General features: G+C 47.8%; 2 protein-coding genes across 2 annotated transcripts; one reads left to right on the top strand and one right to left on the bottom strand.

Moving 5' to 3' along the window:
- Nucleotides 1-307: 307 nt before the first annotated feature.
- On the bottom strand, nucleotides 308-8,631 carry GNL1 (G protein nucleolar 1 (putative)). Its single transcript, XM_044000395.1, is given in 15 exon segments — nucleotides 308-655; nucleotides 1,009-1,113; nucleotides 1,116-1,148; nucleotides 2,142-2,304; nucleotides 2,478-2,624; nucleotides 2,626-2,657; nucleotides 3,563-3,757; nucleotides 4,500-4,595; nucleotides 4,955-5,162; nucleotides 5,895-5,966; nucleotides 6,144-6,295; nucleotides 6,430-6,566; nucleotides 6,912-7,074; nucleotides 7,531-8,213; nucleotides 8,483-8,631. Coding segments are annotated over 14 exon segments (1,815 nt in total). The 5' UTR covers nucleotides 7,604-8,213; nucleotides 8,483-8,631; the 3' UTR covers nucleotides 308-416.
- PRR3 (proline rich 3) lies at nucleotides 8,156-13,557 on the top strand. The gene is given in 6 exon segments (XM_044000396.1): nucleotides 8,156-8,202; nucleotides 8,610-8,772; nucleotides 8,775-8,882; nucleotides 10,995-11,057; nucleotides 11,276-11,590; nucleotides 11,848-13,557. Coding segments are annotated over 6 exon segments (765 nt in total). The 5' UTR covers nucleotides 8,156-8,190; the 3' UTR covers nucleotides 11,952-13,557.
- Nucleotides 13,558-14,330: the final 773 nt, after the last annotated feature.

The raw sequence follows: 14,330 nt of genomic DNA, 5'->3' as shown, positions 1-14,330 counted from the left end.
TGGATCTGGTGCCAATCCCAGAGTAGTAAGAGAGGGGTTTCTGTGTACTACACTGAGGAACCTGGGATTAGACCAGACTTTACTGGCAGGAGCCATCCCCTTATCCACTCTTTAATAACAAGGCATTAGGAGAAAAAAGGAGCAAGAGAGATGGGAATAGGGACTCAGTGTATTAGACCCTATTTCCAAAGGATTATTATTAACCAGAGCCCCTGAAGGAAGGGGTCTTTGGGTAAAGGTTAGGATGAGACCTCCAACTGCTAGGATAACAATTCAACCTCAATTTTAGTCCAGATGGGAAGGGGGCTAACAAACCAGGTTATCTTTATTCACAGTTGGGAAGATGGAAAGGGGGTATCCCCTGATTAGTCCAAGAGCAAGGATGTTGAATGGGAGAGAGGAATAAAGACGGAGATTCAGCATTCATCCTCACCCAGCAGGGCATAGGGGTTTGGGCCCACCAGGTTTGAGGGGCGGGCAGGAGTGGGGGTATCTTCATCCCCCTCACCCTCCTCATCAGCATCTCGGGTCCTCCTCTCCCTCCTCTTCCCAGAACTGCTCAGCTCTTCTTCCTCATCCTCATCCTCACCCGACAGTCCCACCCTCCCCTGCATCATCACCAGCTCCAAGGTTTCTGGATGGGACTCCCAGGAGGCTAGAGGGAATGGGGAGGAGACAAAAAGAGGATGATGAGGAGTTAGAATTGGGGAGAAGGATGTCCGGATCCTATAAAAGAAGAAAGGTTCTGAATAGAGATATGCCTGAAAGAAAGGGGACACCGAGCAGGAAGAAGGTAAAAGAGGGGTAGAGACTGAGGTGCAAGAAATGTAGGAGACACTTTGAGTCCCTGAGGGAAGGAAGACACAGAAAGCCAGATGCCTAGGCCCAATAAGGGAGAGAGGCAAAGACTGTCAGGTTAGCTGCCACTGGGAAAAGGAAGGCTGGGATTTGGGTGGGAGGCAAATGGGGAGGGTCAGACTCTAGGAACTGCAAGTCTGCTCCTTTTACCTCGCTGGTCACTGTAGCCAGGTGGACGAAGACATAGGCTGAGCCGTCCGTCAGCAGCCAGCCGAAGGAGGCTGTTGGCTGCTCTGTACACATCGTTCCTAGCTGCTTGGCTGTCTTGTAACCACGCTTCTCAGCCCAGGCTACAGGAAAGGCAGAGGGGTGGAGAGACAAGAGGGCACGAATCAGTTAGTTACACCCTGCAGCCTCAGAGGCCTTCCCAAAAGGACAAAAGAGACAAGTGGGAGCACATCTAGAAGAAGGTGATTACAATGATGAGGGGTATTCAGAACCACACCACATCAAGCAGCAGTGGAAGGACTTGGGAATGCAGAGTCTGACTAAGGAAATGACTTAGGGAAACCATGAGAGCTACCTGAAAAAACTGAAGAGAGATCCTTTGGAAGATGATTAGGTATATCTGTAGAGTCCCAAAGGAAGAACACTTGGACCAAAAGGTGGGATTTATGGGTGGAATATAAGAACATTCTAATAATTAGAGCTACTAGTGATGGAACTGAATGGCTTGTGAGGCCATGATTTGTCATTAGAGGCATTCAAGTAGATGCTTCTATAAAGATGAATTCATGCTCCAGGTAAAGACTGAACTAGGTGACCTCTGAAAACCCTTCTAAAACCTAGGACTCTTTTATTCATATTTTCTCTAAGATATTTAAAGCCAAAGAGGTAGTTAGCTGGGGAGACACAAAGATGTTGTGATGGAGGAGACAAAAACAAGAATTTGGAAAGAAGGGGGAAGAGACAGGATAGGGGAGTAGAAAATGGCAAGGGGAGGACAGGAAAGAGGAGACAAGGAATGACACTATAGTAATGAAATGGCAGGAAGATTATAGGGTTATAGATTTACAGCTGGAAGAGAGCTTACAGGTCAAGTCCAATCCTTTCATTTTAGATGAGGAAACTGAGCCTGAAGAGGTTAAATGATTTGCCTAGGGTCATCTAGCTACTAAGTGAGGAGGGATGTGAACCCAGGTTTTCCTAACTCCAAGTATAATGCTCTATTTCACCATGCTACCTCTAAGAGAGAAGGAAGGAAATAGTGACTGACAGAATGGGGAAAATAATGCAGGGGAACAAGGATGGCATTGAAAGAGTAGGTAGCCTGGAGAACCTACCTTCACAGATATCCCAGGCACACCAAGGAGGCTCATGTCCTGAGTCCTCAGCTTCAGGGTGTCTCAGCCGAAGAAGTGCCTGGACAGGTATTCGGGAGGCCAAGTACCCCACAGATGTGTAGGGCTCCTGGATCTGAGCAATGGGGTAGATCCCAGCCAGAACCTAGGAAAAGAACCAGAGGATTAATGAAACCCAACATTTTATTTACCCTAAGCCCCATCTCTCACTCTTCTCAGGGAACCTCAGGCCCTTTTTCCTTTAGTTCTTAACCTCCTTACTGACCCAGAAGCCTATCATACCTCCCTCCCTCCACTCCTACCTTCCAGTCCTCATACCTGTAGCTGTCGGGGCAGTAGAGAAGGAAAGATAAGGCCAGGGCAGTCACAGAGCCGAACAGTGGGTGTGAGGAAGTATGTCTGAAAGTAACGGGTATGGCCAGGGGTTCTGGAAACGCTCACCACCTTCCGCCCGACAAGCCCATTTGATCAGGGATGACTTCCCAACATTAGGAAAACCTTGGGAAGAACAGGAGCAATTGTGGGGGGAGGGGGGCAGGGCAGGAACAAAGAGGAAGGTGGAGAAAGGTGAGAGACAACCTGTGAGGAGTTACAAGTTTAGTAAGAGAGAGGGAATGATCAAGTCACAGCACATAGGGAGATGGAGGTCAGGAAAAAATTGTGCCAAGGATAGGCAAACCACATAGGAGATACTCCCATGCCAACCAGTTCCAACCCCACCCACTGAAACATTCAGAAGAATACAACAGTCTGCTTCTTTCTCCAAATAATTATGGTGTACTCTTTGCCCTTCTGACCTGAAAAGTCCCCTCATCTCTCTAATACCACCAATCACAGTAACTTTGCCTTTTCACAATTTCAGAAAATCCTAAATGGTACCCTAGGAGTAGTTATCTAGTCTAACACTACTCATTTTGGTTTGTTGTTTTTTTTTTTGTGGGACAATGGGGGTTAAGTGACTTGCCCAGGGTCACACAGCTATAACACTACTCATTTTACAGATAAGGAAATGGGAAATGACTTGCCCAAGTCCCACAACAAGTCACTGGCAGAACTAGGAATAAAAAATTGTTAATTCAGTGACTTTCCCATTATTCCACTGCTTCCTCCTATATTCAAACACTGTTTCAATGAAATAGACAACTTTTAGACAGCTTTTTTTGGGGGAGATAAGTTTTCATCATCTGGTCAAGCTTTAAGCCTCAAAAGAACCCCTTGGTTGAGAAGAGGAGCTTCTGTTAGCTAACAGAGTCTAGTAGTCTGGGTCACACCCAGCCCAAGCCCAGCAAACTGAAATTGAGAATAGACTATTAGGGACTAGTTAGCACCCTACTCCACGGTCCCCCAATCCTCAGAACTGCACCTCCTGACACTAATGAGGGATGATGTTGCTGCTTCCTCACCCACACAGCCAATGGTCACAACTCCATCTTTATAGCGCTCTCGGGTTGGGCTAGCTGGTTCCAGAGCTGCATCTGTTTGCTGCTCTACCAACACTGCTGGTCCTTCCTCATCTTCCTCTTCCTCCCCTGAACCAGTGTCCCGGCTTGCTCCAGCTGCATCCCGCTCCATCTTTTCTCTCCAGCTGCTTAAGTCCACTGCCATAGGGAGAGATAGATTGGGAGGAGTTTTTAGATTTCCAGAAAAAAACCCCCAAACTGCGTTTCCTTGTTTAGGCTTTCTGGGAGAATAAGAAGGCAGGGGGTCAGCTAGGTGGCGCAGTGGATAAAGCACTGACCCTGGATTCAGGAGGACCTGAGTTCAAGTCTGACCTCAGACACTTGACACTTACTAGCTGTGTGACCCTGGGCAAGTCACTTGACCCCCATCACCCCACAGCAAAAAAATAAATAAATAAAATAAATTTAAAAAAAAAAAAAGAAGAAAGGCAGCATGGCATGGGGGACAAAGAGGTGACCTCTGAGCCAGGAAGCCTTAGTTAGGTTCAATTCCTGCCTCTGTGACTCAGAAGAAATCCCAGAACCTCACATTGCCCTGGCCAACTCTCTAAGACCAAATAATTTATAAAATAATTGCAGATCTGCATTGCTAGAGAGAGGCCCTCTACAGGGAGTTCCCTATAATAATGAAATCACAGATTCTATCCCCCCAAAAGAAAAAGAAACCAAGAGGATTTTGCTTGAGGAAAAAAAAAACAAAACCAAACTCCCAAGGGCCCCACCTGCCCACACACACCCTGATCTATGGCCAGTTTTACTCATTCCCTTGATTCTACTAAAATTGTCATAACTGACAGGCTGACTCCTGGCAGGAGGCAAGGGAAGAAGCCCAGACCTTCCCCAACCCTCTTTGGGCCTTCCCTCAAATATACACTCAGACCTTTTCCTGCAGTAATGGTCTCACAAGCCCTTAGCAACTGTTCTGGTCCCAAGGCATGAGTCCAGCCCCTTCCTTGCTTCCGGCGCTTCTTCAAGACTGAAAATAGAAAGGGAGAGGTGTAGGGAGGAGGGCCAGATCCCATCCCTTCTTCCTGCTCCACCCGTCATCCCTGACTTTTATTTGCTACCTCCATTCCATAAAGACTCTGTGTCGGGGCAGCTAGGTGGCAATGGGGCAGTTAGGTGGCACAGTGGATGGAGCACCGGCCCTGAGGTCAGGAGTACCTGAGTTCGGATCCGGCCTCAGACACTTAACACTTACTAGCTGTGTGACCCTGGGCAAGTCACTTAACCCCAATTGCCTCACTAAAAAAAAAATAAATAAAGACTCTGTGTCTCCTCATAGGGCTTCATATGTTCTCCCACATATCCCTATGTTATCCAAATTCCACTCACCAGTCTTTGGGTCCTGTGGGGTTTGGGGGTCCCGAGGGAAAGACGTGAAAAGAACAAGGTGGAGCCGGGGGTAGTGCAGGCGAAAGTGATACTTCCAGGCTATGACAAGAGCTGGGGGAGCCAGGTCTACTTTGTTCAGCACTAGTATCAGTGACAGCCCTAGCTCCCCTGTCACATACTCATAAAAGGCTGGGGGAAAGTTGATGACCTGTGGGGGATGGAAAGGAGAGGGTATGAAGTAGGAATGAGAGTAAGTTGCCTAGGAACCTTCAATTTCTTTCCCTTATCTAGTAGGAGGTTCTATAGGCATCAGCTTCTGTAGTTGTGGGATAGTAGAGAGCCAAATGAGTAAAAAAAATAGAATGAACTCAGAGGAAAAGAACACTTGAGAGAAGGCAATACATGGTGTTCTGGGGGGAGGTAAGGCTAGTTTGTCAGCTTCAAGGAGTAAGAGAGGGACACATGAGAAATAGGAAAAGTAAAACAGGAAGGCCAGGTAAATTGGATAAACAGCAGAGGCAGGGTAGAAGGTGGAATAGTTTGTTGTTGTTTTTTTCCTCCTTATCAAAAGAGAAACCTATAAATAAGCCCCTACTCAAACTAGAAAGAAATTACAGCCAGAGAAGTGCTGTTGTTTAATTCACAGCAATTTGAAAAGTCAGAGTAGAGGAGAAAGTGTTGGGAAGGAGGGAGGGCACGTGAACAGAGAGTCCCCAAGAGTCACTTAGCTAGTTCCTAGAGAAGCACCTGAATTTATTTCACCCTCCAAAGTTACAAAAAGTAGTTGCACTGAGAAAGTAGCCATTACATAGAAAAATGCTAGATTCCTGTCTTGTGGAATTCAGGAAATCTTTTCCCTTTTTCAATCTGCGCTCCCCCTAACTCTTGCCTTTAATTCCCACCAACCCATTGCCCCATTTTCTTGGCTCTTCTCACTCACTGGATGGCGTATGTCTGTGATGAGGAGGACGATATCAGACATCTCCAGCACACGCCATAACTGTCGCCAAGTCTAAAAGAAAATAGGTGAGGAAAATATGAACCTTGTGCTAATAGTCACAGATCAGTGACAACCTGTAACCATGTACCAGCAACCCCACAAAGGCCCATGTGTCACCTCCCCCACTCCCTTCTTCAGGGACAGTCAACTCTCCAGGTGGGATCATATAATACCTTGCTGTTATCTTACCTCCAAGTTGTGTTCAAAGTAGCTGAGCTGCTCAGAGGTGTAGGACCCATGGATCTTCCCCAGATACTCCTGGAAGCTCTTTTCCTCCCGGCTCATCAGTTGCTCCCTGGACATTTCATAGTTCCAAGGGGGGCGACGGGGAAAGTCTAGATCTAAAAAGTGAAGAGAATGAAGAAGGGAAACGTGGGTGCTCTCCCAAATATCTGGCACCAGTTTTTAGCAGCTCTCTCCCTTCTCCCACCTTCTACTCCCCGAAGAACTAAGTTTCCTGCATCTCAATCCTTACTGGAGCCTGGACGGTAGATGTCTCCAATGTCAAGCTCCAGAGATTTCTCACTGACTGGGTTCAGTACTTGTTCCCGAGCAGCCCTCTTTCTCCGTTCCACCTCTTCCCGGCTGTCTCTTTCAAAGTGTAATCGGTATCTGGGGAGATGTTGACCCAAGTATTCAACTTAGTATATAGTGTCCACAAGTCATCATTTTCCAGATTCCCCTTCAAAATGTAAGGGTGTTTTTCTCTATAGGGATCCAGGTAGCTTAATCTGCTTGCCTCCAAAGTCCCCTTTTCTGCAGCTACAAACTTTCTCCACCCTCTCCCAAAAGAACTAGTTTCCCTCACGGTAACTAAGGAATCCAAGGTCCTTCCTTCAGAGTTTTTACCTCAGTACATCTGAGCTTTCTACTTCACAGCCCTCCTCCTACACACTACTCTGGATTACTTTCAGGGCAAAGAGAGGAAATCCCAAGTGCCAAGTTCCCCACCCTCACCTATTAGGGTCATAGCGATGACCAGAGCCGAGGGTCGGCTGCTGGTTGAGGCGACGGATCTGTTGGGTCACAGATTCTCCATCAGAGGTGTCGGTCTGGTCCTCCCTCCGCTCCCGGCTCCCGCTGCGGCTGTTGGAGCTGGAGCGTAACCCATCCTGCAGCCCTGCAGGCAGGGACATGACATCACCTGACGCCCAGTTCTCATACACAAGCGCAGGCATCTGATTCGTCCAGCTCTCCTCTTTTAACCCAACTTCAGCCCCCCACAGTGACCCAAGTATTTCACTTTCTCTTTCTTTCTCCTCCATACCCCTGAAGCCTACCGGGACAAGGAGATAGGAGGCAACTCTTTCCTATGGTCAGCATCCATTTCGTCATGGGGGTGGGGGGGGCTCTTCTTCCAACTAAAGGGATCCTCCTCCAAATGTGGACAAGAGCTCTCTGTCCATTCCCTCCACTTCCAGATGAGGGGGAGATCGGAGGTTCTTTCTTCTTTCGATGGGAAACGGCTGGCTCTGCCCACCACCCTCCACCCAGGCTCCAGATGTAGAGTTCATCCCTCTCTCCAGATGTGCTGGAGGCTCAGGCCCCGCCCCCCTACTCTCCTTCCTTCACTTACCTCGTTTCCTCTCGCGCTTGTCCTGCAGCTGTTTCTTCTTCTGCTTCACGCTGAAAGGCTTCTTCCTCGGCATGGCCCGGTCTGGTTCCCGTTGGTCTCCAGCCCTCTCCGGGCTCCAGCCGCCGCCGCTTCGCTTCTACCGACACCCCCCCGGGCTGCCCCCGCCGCGCTGGGCCCGGGACCCTTGGGGGCGGGGCTCCGAGGTGACGTCACTCGGCGGGTTAGACCAAGTCTCGCCTCCTCGAGGAGGAGGGGGGAGTGCGTTGTGGGTAGGAGAACACGGGGCTGACCACTGGTGTCCTTTGGGTGGGGGGTTCGGCCACTTCCCTCCGAGTAAAGTACCAGAGTGTGAAGTGAGGATAAGGGAAGTGTAAGGGCGGAAAGACGCGCGACGTGCCGGCCACAAGCTAGTCCTTTAGGAGTCCCGGGGAGGGACGGGGGCGGTTCTTGGGGGTGTGGAAGAGGGAGTCGCGCTGGGGCGCCGACCGACCGTACTGACTTCGTCACGGACGATACCAATTCCCATTCGGAGAAAGGGGGTGAGGAAACCATCCTTACCTTTCGTTCCTGGAGAGAATCAATCCACTCACCTGGTGGGGTGAGTGGACTCTACCACTTGCGAGGCGGGGAAGAACGCAGGGCTAAACTAAAGTGACCTAGATGAGGAAGGAGGTAGATCATACCTGAAAGGAAAGGGGGAGGGGAGGGAAGGGAAGGGTGATGAAGTTACTAGGTTGCCCGGGAGATCACTTCAGAGAAGGTCAGAGGTCATGTACAGAAGAGCCACGAGACTTATACGGGAAGGTTAAAAAAAAAAACCTTAGGTGGGAGTAGGCCAATAATCAAGGGGTTTAAAAGGTCGTAATTAAGAGGCACTGGGGCTTAGATGGTCTAAGGATCCTTTGGGGGGAGGTCAGAGGTCATGAAGTTGGAAGCGGTAGTCAGCGGTTACCGAGGTTACCAAGCTGCTTGACTGCTCCTCCTCCTCCTTTCTCCTCCCTCTCCCAAAGCTCTGGGCCGATGTCCCTACTCTGTGATATGCCTCGAAGTGGTGTTATCTCTCACTTTTTTTTCTTTAGGTGGGAGGTGCGTGTGGGGGAGGAGAAAGGAGGGGGTACTCATATTGCAACGCTACAGGGAGGGAAAGGCACGCGCCTGCGCACTCGCCGCTTCTGGATGGGTCTGCCGGAAGCGGAAATAACCGGATTCTCTCTCCCTCCATATACCGCCCCCTGTTCCCACCGGCCCTACTCTGATCGCTGCTTTTACGCTGGCCGTGATGCCCAAGAGGGGGAAACAGCGGCCACCGGACCCCGAGGAGAGTGGGGATGAGGAGAATGGGAGCCCCGCCGGTAAGGGAGGGTTGCATGCGCCTGTGGCAGGCCTGGAACAGGGGCACGAGACAAATAAAGCTCTTCAGGGCGTGGAGGGAGAAGACGAGAACTGGGCGACATTAGTGCGGCCCGAAAGGGAATGAGCCCATTGCGTCTTCATGTAGAAAAACGGGAAGCGAGGCTTGGCAGAGAAAAATTATCCCCTTTTTAAGGACTGAGGGGTAGGGAGATCTAGAAGTGTAAGCGCACATGCGCCGACCTCGGGCACTGTGGCGCGCCCGCGAACGGGAGGAAGGGCGGGGGAGGCCGATGCACGTGCCTTGGGGAATAGGAGTGGTGCGTCTGTAGTAGCAGGCCCGGAAAAGGCTGAATGTGTTTTCTCGGCCTGAAAGATGCTGCCGAGAGCCCGTGACGTAGACAAATAAAAGTAATTTGCTGGGCAGCTGCAGCCTTTTCTTCCCTTTCACTCCCACTCCCCCCAATAGAAGAATTTGTGAAAGCCGGTTTTCCCACCCCTCCCACATTTTCTGTTCTGGTCCTCGTCAGCTTCAAGAGTGAGACAGATTAAGAATAAAAGAAAGTGGGAGCAGCTAGGTGGAGCAGTGGATAGAGCACCGGCCTTGGATTCAGGAGGATCCGAGTTCAAATCCGGCCTCAGACACAACACTTAACTAGCTGTGTGACCCTGGGCAAGTCCCTTAACCCCAATTGCCTCACCAAAAAAGAATAAAAGAAAGTAATGAACTCTGTGCGAATCGTCTGGGGTTTCTATCCGTGTTCTTAACTCTCTACCTGCAAACTTGGGCAAGCAAAAGGTCTCAGTTGCCTGATCTGTACTGTACTGTGTGGGGAGTGAACTAAATGATCTGTTCATACATCTATGCAAATGTTTCTGGATCTCTCCCTGGTCAAAGAAGGGAGAGAAGTCCATCAAATTCGGTGGGAGTTAAGCGAAAATTGCCTGGAATTCTTTTCGAAATTTGGAAGGAAAGATAAGTCTATTCAGTTTGGGATTTTGTAGATCTTAGTTTGGAGCGTGTCAGTCTTCAATTCTGCTGGCCCACTCCCCATTAATCCATCCATGAGGGCCTGGAAGGAGGAATCTTGTCATATGCTTGCCACCTGTATCATGTTGTCTATCTCCTTCACATCTTGTTTGGGGGTACTTGTTCAGTAACTCAGGGTTACCATGGCTACTTGAAAAGAACTTGACAATCTACTGCTCTAAGGATTTACTCATAATCTTAGTGACTGCCTAGACCAAAAAACTTCCTTTCCCAGCTACTACACCCTATTTATTTTATTTATTTATTTAGAATTTTCCCCACCTTACATGTAAAAACAAATTGTAACATAGATTTTTAAAACTATGTATTCCAAATTCTCTTCCTTTCTCCCTATCCCCCCTTAATAACTCAAGCAATTCAACGTTATACACGTGCAGTCATGCAAAACATAGCAGACAAAAAAACTTTATAAAAAGGAATTAACAACAACAAAGTATACTTCCATCTGTACCCCATTTGTTTTGTATCCCCAGTGCCTGTCACATGAAAAGCATCTCATAAATTTTTGTTGATTGATAGCAAGAGGAAACTCATACTAAGGAAAACACGTTGAAGTCTCTTATTGTTTTATTGTCAGTCTTACAATTAAGCTTGCTTTTCCTTTGATTGAAGGCTGTGCCATTTGGTACCTTTGTGTTTTTCTTGTTTCTGACATCTTGATAACAGATTCTGCTTTTTTTTGGATTCTACTGAAGCACAATACATTTTGCTTCAGCCCATCACTTTGATTCTGTATGTAGCCACAGAAAGTAAACATCTGAAGGACAGAGACTTTTTCATTTAGTCTTTGTTCCCTAAGACAATTCATTGTGTAAAGATAGTAGTAGACCCTTAAGTGTTTGCTGGATTGAATAGTAGTAAAGGGAAAATAAGAGTCAAGTCTGATACTCCTTAAGGTTTGAATCACCACTGTTTGTATAACCATGTGTTATTTAGTCTTAGGTTGAGTAACAAAAAGAAAGGAGAACTCAATAGAAGTACTACTGAGCTGTTGTGTAAACTGGACTATACTAAGTTGGACCATGCTCCATTTTGCTTATCTTATTTCTTCCTGCTCTCATAGGTCCACCCAGCCTCCTGGGCCCTCCCCCCATAGCCAATGGGAAGTTTGGTGGCCCTGATCCAGGTGAGTGGAAAGGGTTTGAAAGGACAGATACCTTGATTGATTCAAATGAACACATATTAAGTGAATATTACAAGCAAGGCACTCTGGAAGTTCCTCTAGGAGAGAGCAGGTTTTGGGGATTGGGGGAAGTAGGGGATGAGACTCAAGAAGAAAAATTGTTTCTATGTTTTTCTGGATTGAGTTGATCAGGGGCTGTCTTTTTCTGTCTCTCTCTTTAGGCTTCCACAGAGGTCCTCAGGGTTTAAGGGGACCAGTGATTCCACCACTACTGAGCCTCCCACTTCCTTTCTGGGGAGGATGCCCAATGAGAGGGGGCCCAGGTCCCAGGCCTCGACCATACCTACATAGCCGTTGGGCCTATGAGGATCCAGAACCTAGGTGGGGAACAGGCTATGGGGACCATGCCAGGAATGGTCCTCCCAATGGATGGAGAAATGTTGGAGGGGGCAGTAGTCACCATCCGTCTAAGAATATCCCCTGGCCTAAGAATGCCCCTCAATTTAAGGATGGAGTCCAGGAAGGTGATAGAACAGGTTAGTACTATCACTCTTTATATTTATTCCTGCCAGTAGCATGTAACTGTGTCTAAAAGACAGTGACTACAAATCTCAGAAGTTCTTCTGCCTTCACTATGAAGCTACCTCTTAATTCTTTCCTTATAAAACATTATCCTAGAAGGCTGGAGACTATAGCAATTCTTAAAATGTTTCCCCTTAAGGTCCCAGAGGTGTCCTTCTGTTTTTTGTACTCCCAAAGTCTTATGCTACCTCTCTCCCACTTACTTCCACAGATAAATCTAACCGCCCTGTCTGCAGACACTTCTCAAAGGGCCACTGTCGCTATGAGGATCTTTGTGCCTTCTACCACCCAGGGGTGAATGGACCTCCATTGTAAAACTGTGCCTTCCACCAGTCAGGCTCCAGTGGACCTTTTCTATCCTGGAAGCCCATTGCCCTGTTGTTCTTTGTTGGCTTCTCTGAGGTGTTTCTGCCCAACACCTCTGGCTGAGAAAGGAGTCTGAGCCTGACCCTCTCCCTCCCCTACTTGGGGATCAGGAGGATTTGGGGTGGGGGGAGGAGTGGCAGAGGAGGTTTTAAAAAAAATGTTTTATTGATACTTTTGGTTTTTACCACTGTCACTTCCCAGTAACCCTCCCAGTAACAACCCTTTCTTGTAACAAAGAAAATCACTTACGGAAATCAGCCAATGGACCACATCTCACAGTGTGTGCAGCATTCCACATCAGTAGTGGTCTGGGAGGTTTTCCAATCATTGATCTGCATCATCTACCTTTTTCTCTGTTAGAGGTGGGAGGGGTGGGGTGTTGTAATTTCAATGCTGTATCCCTTTATTCCTCTTTCCCAATAAGTGACTTTCCCCTGATAAGTTGTAATGGAAACCTTATTGGTGCTGTTCACCCACAACTTGCCCCCTTCAAGTATTACTTGTGGTTCTTGTGAGACCTGTGGTTCTTGTGAGCCCTGGATAGTTTTGGAAAAGGACACCATCTTGATTCCATTTTTGTCTGTTAGTGGTGCCCTCCAACCCCTTCCTCACCTTCAGTGATAGGAGATCTAAGAAATGCCCTTTAGAAAAATACCCTGTGGTTTACCCAGTTTCCCCTCTCCCCAGTGTGAAATAGTGAGTTGTCCCTTAGCTTACTCCCAATTTTTGATTCCCTCCCTCCCCTTTCCCTACCTCTCCTGTCTGTTGGATTCTGTGAATCTCCACCCAGTATAGAATCTCTGGGCAATGAAATTCCCCTATCTCACTGAGTGGAGCTTAGATGATACTACTGCCTTCTACCCTTTTCCTTACCTTTATCCCTGTGTAGGTTTTCTGTGAAAACAGATTAAGTTTTGTGAGTAGGGCCTGGAGAAAGATTAGGGAATGTGGGGAAAAGGGAGGGACCGGAGCCATGACTGGTTGAAGAGTCTTTGTTTTAGCTTTTTTTTTTTAAGTAATAAACTCAGAGGAAACATTTTATTTAATTTTGGTGTTCCTGTAGTTTTTGTGTATGAGGATCATAGAGTATTCTAGAATAGGCTAAAATACAAACTCCTCTGTTTGGCACTTAAACCTCTGTACTCTGGCTCCAGTCTATTTTTTCATGTATATTTCCCATTACTTTTTATGCCCTGAGGTTTCATCCTCAAGTGGCCTATTTGCTGGACATTACATTTCCTGTACCTTATCCCCATGCCTGGAATGCTCACTCTCCTCACCTTTACCTCTTGGAATCCCTAACTTTTAAAGGCTCAGCCCACGTGAAACATCCTACAGGAGTCTTTTCCTGATCTCCCCAGTTGTTGGACTCCATCCCAATTCCTTTGTATATACTTATCTATATTCGTGTTGTTTGTATCTCTCTTTTTCTCCCATAGTAGAATGTAAGCTCAAGGGCAGAGACTTGTTTTTGTCCCAGTGTGTCCCTGTTGCCGAGTACAGTGCCTTGCACATAGCAGGCACTTAATAAATTCTTGATTTGAGTTATATTGAATTATTGAAGGCAAGTCTGGTTTGATCACATTGTTGGTGGTCTTTGTCCCATATAGTGTGTGTCGTCCTGAATAGTATATTCAGAGAGGAGCAGTGTACCCTCTCGGGGTTGAAGCCAAAATCTTTACATAACTTATCCGTCTCACTGAACTGCTGGGTCTTTTAGGATTCGTAACTTAAGCGACTTTAGAGTTAGAAAGGAAGTGGGAGGTTTTCTAGTTGTCTTTTTTCCCCACACTACCCCCATTTTTACAGAAGAGGGAACTGAAGCCCTGGGTGGCTAAGGGACTTCCTGAAAGTCACATAGGTGGCAAAGTCTGGACTCAAAACCTAACTCAGCGACATCTGACCACAAGATGCAGCGAGAGCTCCTGCTACTGCCTCATACCATCCGGCCACTACGGTAGCCCTGGTCTCCACGGCACCCTGCGTTTTATCACTCTGGCTTGGTCTAAGCGCCTTTCCAGGTCTAAGGCAGAATGAGTGGGTGGGCGGCAGAAACAAACTCCTTAAGTTTATTTGTGCCCCGCCCCCCCTTAGAGAGGCTGCGGCCTCCTATTCATCTTTATTAGTAGAAAGGACTAGCTATAGCTCCGTTGAGTCATATTTGACGACCCTAGCTAGCTAGGGCTAAACCTCGTAAAAGCGAGGAGGACGCTCTGCAATCTCCGCCTACCCTCCTCAACCTTTACTCCTACATCCTTGTTCGATACTGGGGCTGGCCGGCGCGTGCTTGGCAGCGAGCGGGAACACATCCGGGTCGCCTCGCCTGTA

This window comes from Dromiciops gliroides, chromosome 4, assembly GCF_019393635.1.
Source record: "Dromiciops gliroides isolate mDroGli1 chromosome 4, mDroGli1.pri, whole genome shotgun sequence".
Taxonomy (NCBI): Eukaryota; Metazoa; Chordata; class Mammalia; order Microbiotheria; family Microbiotheriidae; genus Dromiciops; species Dromiciops gliroides.
The sequence above is the reverse complement of the archived record's forward strand: the minus strand, read 5'-3'. Positions and strand labels throughout refer to the sequence as shown.